The 13,493-nt window shown below is 33.5% G+C and overlaps 1 protein-coding gene across 2 annotated transcripts in view; it reads left to right on the forward strand.

Annotated features, from left to right (window-relative positions):
- The window catches only part of MDGA2 (MAM domain containing glycosylphosphatidylinositol anchor 2), an 865,112-nt gene that overhangs the window by 743,601 nt on the left and 108,018 nt on the right, over nt 1–13,493 (forward strand). For both annotated transcript variants that reach the window (XM_084885031.1, XM_084885032.1), the window contains exon 10: nt 12,742–12,890. In XM_084885031.1, the coding sequence (XP_084741157.1) occupies nt 12,742–12,890 (149 nt within the window). The remainder of the gene's footprint in view (nt 1–12,741; nt 12,891–13,493) is intronic.

The raw sequence follows: 13,493 nt of genomic DNA on the forward strand, positions 1-13,493 counted from the left end.
TTTTGTAAGCCTTAGGCTATCAACCACAGGGTAGTGTGAGTAGTTTTCCAACAAGGTGGATAATTACTTGTACGAGCAGGCTAATGGTTATTCTTAGTCTCTTATTGGACCTCAGAAACTCCACAGGATGGGGCAAATGGTTTTCCAATAGGGTTAGACAACTGCCTTCCCCAGGCAAACTGCCTGAATAATAAAGGCCATCAGAAAAGAAGTGTCCTGCAAAGTGTAAGAAAATGTCTTAGCACAGGAACCAGGGTGTCTAAACCCAGAGATTCCAATCCTGGCTCCTGCTAATAATTTCATTTTATCTTGACATTCCTGAAATAATATCCATTGAGGAAGTTAAGGATCAGGCCATTTCAGTTTGAAAGCCAGCTTTATTTGTACATTTAAGTGAGAGGTCTAATTTTTCTTCTTTCTCACAAAATATTAGTTTGGAATTTTTGAGGGATTATCTGCAGGCCAGACAAATCAGTTGCCTGTATTTATTATCTTATTGACCTTTAAGACTTGCAACTTAAGCCAAATAATATTACTTTGCATGTTTGACCTTGCCAACCTCTGTAAAGACTAAAATAAGTTAACATTTTTGAAAGTACTTTGTAAACTTATAAATTTCTATATAAACTTGAGATCTGGCCCAGTAGTTAAATGTCAACCTATGAGCCAGGACATCATGGTTCAGTTCCTTTTCAGGGCACATTCCCAGGCTTTGAGCTTGATCTCTGGTGTGGGGTGTGCTGGAGGCAGCCAATCAACAATTCTTTTTCATCATTGATGTTTCTATTTCTCTCTTTCTCTCCCTTCCCTCTGAAATCAATAAAAGTATAAAAATTTGAGATACAGTTTTCATCTCTCATGATTTTTCTTACTCCATGAGCATATGATTGCTGTGGTAAATTAAATTTAATAACTTTTAAACAGCAACAGTAGACATGTAATTTTTGTGTGGGTCTCAAATAATAGATAAGGTATTGGTGAGCAAAGGCCCTTAGGCAAGAACTGTGGAATACAAAGAGGTAATTGAAGTACAGAAATAAACAGCTGTCTTTAATTTTCTCTTAATACAAGTATTCCTTCCACCATTAGTCAACCATCTGTATTCCAGGAAGAGCTCTCTAGATTAGTTTTCCTTAGGACATGCAGTTTTTATCCACTGAGCCAAACCAGTCCCGGCTAGGACATGCAGTTTTTATTCACATCGACTTACTTAGATATTTCTAAGTATAATATCAGTGGATTTATTGTTTTTATTCACAAGCTTTCTCTGAACCCTTAACAATTTATTATTTGCATGCCCAATGTGAAAGCTAATTGTTTCATCAAGTCCGAAGTATCTTTTTAAAATTTTTGGACCAGATCATAATCTAAGCCTATTTTGGAAAACACACACACACACAAACAAAATAAATAAATAAATAAATAAAAACATGTTTTACATTATTTTTAGCAAAGTACATTCAGGATTTTTAGAGTAAAAGGGCAATTCATTTAAGTTGAAATTTTATAAGGTAAATGTATGTGCTTATTTGATATTACCCAGGGCAACTATAGATATTCGGTGTGTAAACAATACAAACTTTGTATAAACATTTTGTTTTCTAGGTGGATGCCTAAAAGAGTAAGAGGTGACTCGTTTTTTTAAAATATATATTTTATTGATTTTTCACAGAGAGGAAGGGAGGGAGATACAGAGTTAGAAACATTGATGAGAGAGTCATCAATCAGCTGCCTCTTGCACATCCCCTACTGGGGATGTGCCCGAAACCCAGGTACATGCCCTTGCCGGAATCAAACCTGGGACCTTTCAGTCTGCAGGCTGATGCTCTATCCACTGAGCCAAATGGTTTTGGCAGAGGTGACTCATTTTTATTGGAATGTTGTTTCATTAAAGTTTAAAGGAAATAAATTGGAGCTCATTTAAATTTGTCTAGCTTAATTTTAAAATTGCTTTAAGTTCCTATGCTTCTGAATAATAAAAATGAAATCAAGTGTGAAACTATTCATAGAAAATTTTATTATTTTACTTTCTTTATTTTTAATTGTTTTGTAAGAAAGGGCATAGTAGGTTATTAATGATTATTAAATATTTACTATTTATCCAATGCTATACTAAGTTTTGTGGAGCAAAAGTAGGTTTACAATTGTGAGTACACAAAACACAGAGGTTATTCTTGTATTATTATTTATTTATTATTATATTTATTTTCCATGTGAACTATAAACCTATTTTTGCCCCAACCTGTATTTTTATCCATTTGAATCTCCATAGATATTGTTTAAACTCAGCTAACTTTGTGAAATAATTGTATTTTTTGAGAACAACAACAATAAAAAGTAATTGAAAGTGTCCTTATCAGTAACAAAATAAATATATTATTATTATTTACTGATTAAACTATAATTATTAATTATCTTTATGATATTAATATATTCAAATAAAATAATGAACTCTTTTAAGAAGTATTTTAAATTGGGAGATAATTTTAACATGGGAAACCACATTAGTTTCCAACTAATATGGATATGTACAGCTTGAATAGTTAGATGTTTGGTCAAACCCTTTTATTGCAACAAATAATAACTAAGCCATATTAGTTGTGAAAGCCTATTTGGTTGCTCACCTACTTCAATCTGAGTGACTTGTCTACTAATAACTAATGACAGGATTCTTGGTAAATTAGTCTTTATATTTTATCATCATTTTTATATCTTTTGCCTCTGAGCAAATAGGCCTCGATGCTATCTTCCTGAGTATTGATTTAATGATTTTACCTTCCTAGAAGTTAAGGAAAATGCTAAATTATTAATACATGAAGATGATTCTTAAGAATTTATATAATTCAATCTTGGTGTTCATTACATATTTCAAATATTAAAATAAAATTATTTTAACTTTGGCAATGTGAATTAATTATTGTTGAATAATTTCACAAGTAGACATTTCTAAGAAAAAAATCTAAATATCTAATCATTTAAGAAGTAGCTATAAAGGAAAATTAAATCATGATAGGATAATATATTTAAATGAATGTTAGTTAATGAGGCAAACTATTAAAAGGCTAAGTTATAAGTTTTCAAGCCAGTCTAAGTAATTCTTTCAATGTTTTTTGTTAATTAGGAAATAATATTGCTACCTCTTTATTTAATTAATATTGTACTTTGTGCTAACACATTTTAATAAAGAATGTGATTTGTAGGAAGCCATTTCATAAATATATTATAGGCATTCTATATGATATTTTTCTCCAAGTGGAAATAAAATTATAAGATTATGTTAGTAATCCTGATCAATTTCATACACATGAAGATCAAGCAAGAAATCTTTATGATTAATAATTTAGATGTGTCAACTCAAGTAATTATTATATACTAATAAATATATTATTCCATTTTGTTGTATATAATTTTTTAAATTCCATTAATATTTTGAAGCTTTATTGAAAATCTAGCAATTTTTGTTTATTTACATAAAATTTTAGGAAAAATTTATGTAAAAGTTTTTATTGGTATGTCTTCAACTAAACATAAGATTATATTTAGCCTAAAAAAATAAGAGTCTAAAAATAAACTAACAGGAATTGGGTTAAAATATTTTTTCTTTATTTCAACTGGAAAATTATGAATAATTTCAAGGTCCTACTAAAATTGATGATACATATTTTGAATATTCTGTTCTGGGGAGATAGTTTCATTAATTGCAGTATATTAATATTCTGCTAGAAAAAAGAGTAATTTAACAAAGAAAAGTAATTTAACAAAGTAATTTAGCTATGATTTAGGTACACAAAAAAAGAATAAGAGTTGAAAAACAAAGACATCACACAGCAAAGCATTTCTGCTTAAGGGGTCAAGATTTGTGAGGATACTACTAGAGTTTTAGGAAATTTCAGCCTTTGTCACACTGAGTTGTCAGAATGTAGGCAGGAAAACACAATCAGGAGAAAAGCTTGCTGATTCATTTATTAAACATGAGCTAGAAATCTTTTGTTGGTGTGCAGTGAGAAGAGTGAAATTAGATGTTGCTAAAATAAACTAATAGTTACAAACAATAGACAGTCTAAAAGATAGATCAGCAAATGCAAGAGAGAAGCTATTTCATAAGTAATTCATTAGAATCCTATATAGTATTTCATAGGGATAAGTGGGCAAGGTTTCCTTTTCTTTTGAGTAATTTATTTATTATTATTAAATTTATTGGAGTGATATCGGTCAATATGATCATTGTAGGTTTCAGATGTAGGTTTCTATGTTACGAGATCTGTATATTGAACCATGTGTCTACCACTCAAAGTCAAATCTTATCTTATCATGATATATTAGGACACTCTTCGCCCTCACCTCTTCCCTCTGGCAAGCACCATACTGTTGTTTGTGCCATGAGTTTCAGTTTTATATCCCACATATGAGTGAAATCATATGGTCCTAGCTTTTTCTGACTGACTTATTTCACTTAGCATAACATTCTCAAGGTCCATCCATGTTGTAAATAGCAGTATTTCATCTTTTCTTATGCTGTGTAGTATTCCATTGTGTATATGAACCATATCTTATTTATCTAGTTCTTTATCACATGACACTTTGGTTGCTTCCATGTATTGGCCACCTCAAATAATGCTGCAATGAACATAGGGGTACATATATCTTTGCGAATACATGTTTTCAAGTTTTCCCAGGAGAGGGATTACTGGAATGTATGGTAGCTCTACTCTTAATTATTTGAGAAGTCATCAGACTGCTTGACATAGTGATTGTATCAGCAGGAAGAAGAAAGAGACCTGAGCATAAAGAAAAAGAAAGGTTTCCTTTCAGAAAGGAATTTAGCCATAAATCCCAAAAAGCTTGTTGCCAGTTTCTATTTTGGCATTTCCTTCATAAAAAAAATGCCTAATACACTGCTAGTGGGAATGCAGACTTGTGCAGCCATTATGGAAAACAGTAAACAGTTTCCTCAAAAAATTAAAAGTGGGACCACCATTTAACCCAGTGATCCTACTTCCATGGATATATCCTAAGAGACCCAAAACACTAATCTGAAAGAAAGTATGCACCCCTATGATCATAGCAGCACAATTTACAATACCTAAGATCTGGAAACAGCTCAAGTGCCCATCAACAGATGAGTGGATAAAAAAGCTGTGGTACATTTACACAATGGAATACTATGCAGCAGTGAAAAAGAAGGATATCTTACCTGTTGAGACAGCATGGAGGGACCTGGAAAGTATTATGCTAAGTGAAGTAAACCAGTCAGAGAAACACAAGTATCACATCGTCTCACTCATATTTAGAATCTAATGAACAAAATAAACTGACAAACAAAAGAGATTCAGAGACATAGAAGCATGGAACAGACTGACAAATCTCAGAAGGAGGACAGGGTTGAGGTGAATAGGGAGAGGTTAACCAAAGAACTTAAGTGCATATATTCATGATCCATGCACCCAGATTATAATATGGTGAGGATCTGCAGGGTGCAGGTGTGGAGTGGAGGGGGTCAATGGGAAAAAAAGGAGGCATATATAATACTTTCAACAAAAAAGTTAATTTTTTAAATTAACTTTTAAAAAATGCTTTACACATGTTATTAGGAATTTATTAGTTCATAAAGTAAATTAATGAATGTATATTTGTTGAAAATATTCTTTTATTTAATAGATTTTGTTTAAATGATGCTAAATTTATTTTTTAAAGTTATTCAGATGTGAAATAAGAGGACTAACTTAATACAGATTACTTTTAAAAATGTCATTTTGGGGGAGTGAGAAATCTTTTTCTTTTGCAGTTTTATATTGAGAAATGCATAACCTACGACAGAAATCATAACGAGAGCAAAGTAACTATACTATACTTGGGCAAATTGAAAAGCTATCTATAGAGATCCCAATGATTTGTAGAGATTGACAATATTGTCAATATTTTTTATTATTTAGCCAATCAATAAACTTGCTCTCTAGGGCTGTGAATTTTAAGGAAAGTCTTGAGTGCTAAAGTGTAGTCGCTGTCTGCTTCAGTGTAGTTTTCACAGTCTGACTCCAGCAGAAAGAAATGGATCAACATCAGGGATGAATAAAAGAAGTTATATTACAATCTTTCTATATAAAAGCCTACAGGACCATTGCAACCGAACTGACAACCGAACAGGCTGCATGGGGTGTCCAGGTTGGCAGGGGGATTAGTGATGGGTGACCAAACAACTGAGCAGCAGGCTACATGGGGCGACCGGGCCAGCAGGCAGCGGTGGGGGCAGTGAGGGGCCACCAGGCTGGGAGAGGGAGGCAAGAAGGGGTGAACAGGCTGGCGGAGGAGGGACAGTTGGGGGTGACCAGGCCAGTAGCAGGGGAAGTTAGGGGCGATCAAGCAGGCAGGAAGGTGAGCAGTTAATTAGGAGCCAGTGGTCCCAGATTGTGTAAGGGATGTCCCCTGAGGAGTCCTGAATTGGAGATGGTGCAGCCTGAGGGGACAACACCTCCCTCCCTTGCATGATTTTCATCCTCCGGGCCTCAAGTTTTAAAATAATGACACAATAATGACTAGTCATTTAAAAATATATTAGCTGTCACTAAATGAGAAAAGCACATTTAGATAACCACTTCTCCACCTCATATTCTGAGGCATTTAACCTAAAGGATTCAGTTGGGTTCTAAATTGTTACAACTCTTGCATTTTTCTTTTCTTTTCTTTTCTTTTTTTTATTCTTCCTTTTTTTTTTTTTTTTTTTTTTTTTTTTTTTTTTTTTTTTGTAAACTCTAACCAATCATTAACTGAGAGATGTTGTTGTTGATTTCACAGCTGCATAATTTAGTTCTTTGCTTTTGTTTTCTGCATGCACATTTACAAGTTATTCCTGTTGAACAAACTCTTGATGACATTCAATTTTATTACTGCTACGACACGCATCTTAACTCTAGGACAAATTGTTCTTTGTCATGTGCAATAGTGTCTTCTGTTAAATTACATGTTTTCCCTCTTTTTCATTTCTTTTTAATATTAGCTCTCTATCTTTCCATTTAAATGAGAATATTCAGTATTCAACAATTCAGTAATAATTCATTTATTACTCTTAATTAGATAAAAACTAATTTTAAATATCACATAACTAAATACCAAATATAGTTAACAAATAAATACATTGATTCTTTTTTAAAAGTTTCCTTTGATTTCAAAAATTAAACCTTTTGGTCCTCAAAGTATTCTTTATGCCTTGCTTTCATAACATTTTAAATGGCTTTAAATCAAAACAATAAGCTTGCAGAAGACTAGGAAGCAATAGGTAATATAATTCTTCACTCCTTTTCCAGAATAAGATGCGTACAGTTCTTTTCTGTCTTATTTAAAAGCTCTAGTGCTCATCCAGTCTCTGCAGAAGGAAAGATTAGGAATCTATTATGTTGTCCACTCAGGAGCAGCACTAAATATCTGTTTATGCAATGATTATTAAATTTATTAATCTTTCTTATTTCCAAAATCATGCCTTTTATTTTAAAAATAGTATCTTCTTATTGGCTTCCAGCCATTAGTTTTTTTAAATTTATCTAATCTTTTCTCCTCTTACTCACCAGATATAGTTATAAAATACAAAATGGATTTATATCATATTCCTGATTTAAATTTAGAAAAATCCCAATTTCTGTAGAACCATTTTTTTCATTTTTAGTATTATTCAAGATTCATTAATTTCTAGAAAAGGTAATTATGGTTCCAACAAATGCATGTTCTCACTTCTGTCCAATGAAGGAATGAGAGAGCTACATAGCTTTGTATGTATATTAGCCTACCTAACAAAAGAGTAATATGCAAATTAACCATCACTCTGCTATACCCACAAGCCACTCCCACAAGCCAATTAGGAGTGAGTATGCAAATTGACCCAACCAAGATGGCTGTGGCTACAGAGCAAGCAGGAGGTTTGAGTTTCCTGGCAATGAAAGAAGCCAAGCTTTCCACACATGCTGGCAGGACCAGGCCTCCACTCAAGGCAACAAGGTTTCAAATACAGAAGATAAATAAATCCAAAAAAATGGCGGCAGCCACAAAGCTGGAGAGAACATAAGGTTTGAGTTTCCCCTGGCAATGGAGGAAGCCAAGTTTCTGCAGCCCTGGCCTGCCTTGGCCTCCACTCAAGACTAAAAAGTTTCAATTATAGAAGATAAATAAATCCCAACAGAAATGGCTGTGGCCACAGAGTGAACAGGAGGGTTGACTACACTGAAGGCTACAAAGTTTCAATTATAGAAGATAAATAAATTCCAGATGTCAGGGCCTCTGCTTGGTGTGCTGGGAACACGGTCGGCCTGCAAACAACCCAGGCCACCCCATGCCCCAAGGGAACCCCTACCCTGATCATGGACACCCTTCAAGGCAAACCAGCCAATCCCCACTCGTGCACCAGGCCTCTATCCTATCTAATAAAAGAATAATATACAAAATGACTGTCACTCCAACACACAATATGGCTGCCCTCCTGTGGTCAAAGATGGCTGCCCACATGTGGACACAAAATGGCCACCACAAGATGGCCAGCAGGGAAGGGCAGTTAGGAGTGACCAGGCTGGCAGAAGAGGATAATTAGGGGCAAAGAGGCTGGCAGGGGAGCAGTTAGGCATCAATCCGGATGCCAGGGAAGTGGTTAGGGGTAGTCAGGCTGGCAGACGGAAGCGGTAACAGGCAATCAGTCAGGCAGGCAGGCAAGCAATTGGGAGCCAGCAGTCCTAGATTGTGAAAAGGATGTCTGACTGCCCTCAAGGAGTCCCAGATTGGAGAGGGTGCAGGCTGGGCTGAGGGACACACACTGCCATGCGCAAATTTTGTGCATTGGGTCTCTAGTATCTAAAAAATTATAATGACTAATTCATTGCCTTAGTCTGTGTGTCTAAACTCAATATGATTCTGACTCTAAAAGCACTTGACTAGTGTTGTTAGTTTCTATTAAAAATGCATACAGGGTTCTGATTCATATGATTTTTAGAAGTCTTTTTTTTTTTTTTCTTAAATCAGCACATCATCAGTGTTTCATATGCCCTGAATATCTTTAGCTATTTTCGTTATACCAATAAATACAACTTTGAAAAAATTTAAATTTTTCTATTATGTTTGATATTTTGAAGCTGTGGTTTTTAATTTTTTCATTGTTACCAGTTTTAATATTGACTTATTTTTCACTTAATTCTTTGATGTCAATGAGTTATTTCACACTGGGAAATATAAGTCACTATATTCACTATAAAATGTTTTCTTCCAGTGAAGTGAGCCCTGGTAAATATAATTTGAGAATAATGTAACTGTAGGGTAAATATAAAAATTTTTATATCTAACAAGATACTTCATAAATTAGCACTGATCTGACTTCCTATGTTATTTAAATACATGCATTGTCTCAGCCATTGCAGTAGGAGTTGATAAGAACATTTCTGTACTTCAATAGGGCACCATTTGGTAGGAAAGATGGATACAACATGTTACAGCCATACCAGATCCTGTGGTAGTTCTAAAATATTGTCTATCATATATTCATTTTTCTTCATCTAAGGCCATACCTTACTTTTCTTCTCTTAGTCTTCTATGAGCCAACCTTATATGTGTAAGGAATTTCTTCTTCTTTAAGATCAATAAAGATGTTGTTAGATATGTCCCTGGTAAAGCCTACCTTTGGTCTCAACAGGTAATATGATATTATTATTTTATAGAACGTTCCATAGTGTGTGTGTGTGTGTTTGTGTGTGTGTGTGTGTGTGTGTGTGTTTTGTTTTTCCCATTGATATTCAGAGAGTGGAAGTTGGGGGACTGGGGAGAGGAGGAGAAAGCGAGGAGACAGACAGAGAAACAATTTGAGGGAGACACATCAATGAGTTGCCTCTTGTACACACCTTGACTTGGGCTGGGAATTGAACCTGCACCCAGTTACATACCTTGACAGGGAATTGAACCCATGACTCTTTGGTGCCCAGCCCATTGCTCTAACCACTGATTGATGTCTGCCAGGGCAATTGTATTTCTTTAATTGTTTCATGCACATTTATTTATAAGTTCCATTTTATGGTTCCATTATCTGTAGTCTAATCTTGCTGTTTATTGTCCTTCTTATTCACACATTTTCTCCTGTGCTGATATTGTATTTTTAACACATAATCATTGAGGTGTTAGTTGAAGAAATCTCTGCAGCCTCAGTTGAAAGCATGTTCTTTAAGAACAACTTAATATTGGATCTACTAAAGGACTCCAGTGGTATCACTAGCCAAGGATCATTTTTTCCCTTAATGTAGTATTTTTGTCATCTTCCTATGCTAGTGAAAGGCAGCTTTATTCTAGGATACCCTGTGACTGAGATTGCTGTTTTTACTGATCTTGATTGAATGTGGTAACCCAATTTCTAACTTTTCATCTTAGGCTGGCCCATTAACCTCATCCCTTACGGCCATAAAATTTAGCTCCTACGGGTACAAAGCAATAACACTTCTTTACTCCCTAAGCTTTTTTCATTGCTTGGTCTTCAGGTCTTTGTATTTTGATCCCTAAGTAATAATTCTCTCTCTTGTAAACCTATGTTTGCACCTAAAAAATTAGTTGTTATATTTTAAGCTAGCATTTTTATACCAGGAGAGTGACATGTCACAGCTTCTTATCTTTTACTTTGAGCTTTACCCATAAAAGCATTTTTGAAATCTTAATTTAATTACGTTTCGAAAGCTACTTGCAAAATAGAGTAAATATACTTTTGCACAAATTTTATATAAAACTTTAAATGACAATTTTCCTTATGCATATTTTAAGAATATTTTAAATCTATTATCTTTATATAATCATACATAATATATATATTATGTATGATTATATAAAGATATATAATTTCCTAAACTAACAATATATATATATATATATATATATATATATATATATATATATATATTTATATATTTATATATTTTGCTAGTTTAGGAAATTGATGTAATTCCAGGTTAGACTAAAAACATTTAATGTAGAATAATGTTGATTAAAAATAACATGAATATAAAAGAGAAATAATATTTCCTTGACATGTTTACTGGAAGATCAAAAAGAAAAACATAGGCTTGGAGGATCAAAAGGAAAAAGAAATATTACAAATTATTTCCCTGTTCAACTATAAGGTATCATGTCTGGTTTTAAAAATCTAGGATTATTATAAAGATATTTTCTTAGTACTACTTTGTGCTTCCTACAAAATGAACATAAAAAACATTTAATATGATTGTCTGTAAAACCAGAGAATAAATGTGTGTGTATGTGTGATTTTTTATTTTATTTTAAAACCTGAATGGATATTTAAGTTCTTGTGCTATTGTTGAGTTCTTTTTGGATAATTTTGAATTTATTAACTAAAAACAATGAAAATATAAACAAGATTTTTTTTTCACTGATTTTTTTTTTTTTTTTTTTTTTTTTTTTTTTTTTTTTTTTTTTTTTTTTTTACAGAGTTGGTCATTCAGTGCTGATATACTTCTTTTGGCTTCTTGAATGCCACATTTTTAAATTTTTCTTTTATTCACTGGTTGTTCCATCTCAGGCCTTTCTTTGTGGGTGTTATCTGCCCCCACATTCCTTTTCTTTCTTTTTTTAAGGGGAAAACATTATATATATATATTTACAAAGAGGAAGGGAGAGGGATAGAGAGTTAGAAACATCAGTGAGATGAGAGAGAAATACCAAACATCGATCAGCTGCCTTCTGTGCACCCCCTATGGGTATGTGCCCGCAACCAAGGTACATGCCCTTGACCGGAATCGAACCCGGGACCCTTCAGTCCGCAGGCCTATGCTCTATCCACTGAGCCAAACTGGTTTCAGCCAATCCCGGTCTTTCTTGAATTCTAGACTAGTATATTCCACTTAATGTCTGCATTTAGATCATTCAAATTTTTCAAAATTAACTCCCTGATTTTTGTCCTGGCTGGTATGGGTCAGTTGTTTGGAAGATAGCAGGTTTGATTCCTGGTCACATATCTGGATTTCAGATTTGATCTCTTGATCAGGGAGCAGATTGGAGGTGACCAATCTATGATTCTATCTCACTCTCTCTACTTCTCTCTTTTCCCCCTTTCCCTCTCCATAAATATTAGTGAACATGTTCTCTAATTTTGCATGGATTTCTAAATATATTTTTCTATATCAAAGATAAAATTATACATAACTTTCTAATTATTTAAAAATCTTGGAAATTAATTCATGCATATTCTACTGTAACAGCAGACATATTAAAATGATGTATTTTGAAGTGAGGATTAAAAAAATAATAACTCCCTGATTTTCTTCTCCCCCAAAATTTGTCCCTCACAAAGCTTTTTATTGCAGTTGATGGAATTTTTAATCTTCCAGGTTTTAGGACAAAACTCATAATCATCCTTGATTCCTATTTCCCTCTGAGACTGCTCATCCAATCAACCAGAAAATCTTCTGGCATCTATACTCAAAATTCTCCACAGGACTTGTATGCATGCATATAAGCCTAACCTATGGACACAGACAATAGGGGGGTGAAGGCAGGAGTGGGGGAGATGGTGGGGTAATGGGGGGATAAGGACACATATATAATACCTTAATCAATAAAGGAATGTAAAAACTGTTATCCAGAAAACTGATTAGATTTTAATAATAAGACTTTTCAGATACAAGTTACATATAGAACTCCATCAGAATGTGGTAAAAGGGCCAAAAAGAATAAGTATGTTTAGCTGTCATCACTTAAATGTATTCCTTCTGTTTTCAGGAAAGGCCTATGCTCCAGAATTCTATTATGATACCTACAATCCTGTGTGGCAAAACAGACACCGTGTTTATTCCTATAGTCTACAGTGGACACAAATGAATCCTGATGCAGTGGATCGGATTGTGGCATACCGGCTGGGTATTAGGCAGGTGAGAAATTTAACTGGTGGCTCTTTTTTTCTTTTCTTTGTGAAGACATTGTTACTATGGTTAGCTGCCATAAAGTTTTAATTATTTTTCATGAATTTCTAAATATATTCCCCTGTATAAAAGATAAAATTACTCTATTCATAACAGTTTATTTACAAATCTTGGAATTTAATTTATGCATATTCTACTATGATAGCAGACATATTAAAATGACATCTTTTGAGCCTTCAAATCCTTCATCACTAGATAGGCTATAGAAATGGCATGTTATAATTGCTATGAAATAAACATGCAAGGTGTTCTATCCCTTACTTATACTGTATAATTATTTGTATTATTTGAAAGAAGCTAGAAAACTTATATTTTATACTCAATGTAACTGATAGATGACAAATAATGAAGAAATATGAAAATCTAGTATGATTGATTTCCTCAGCAGTCTAAGATTATAGCTTATGAGAAAATATTATATTTTTTCAAGTGTACTGCTATTAAATTCAGTTATTCTTTGTTGGTATAACTATTTTTGAAATTTAAATGTAGATCTTTACCATGTTTTCTGTTTAGTGTATTATTTAGGGTTACTTTTAGCACAGCAAAACA

The sequence above is a fragment of the Pipistrellus hanaki genome, assembly GCF_964339955.1.
Source record: "Pipistrellus hanaki genome assembly, chromosome: 1".
Taxonomy (NCBI): Eukaryota; Metazoa; Chordata; class Mammalia; order Chiroptera; family Vespertilionidae; genus Pipistrellus; species Pipistrellus hanaki.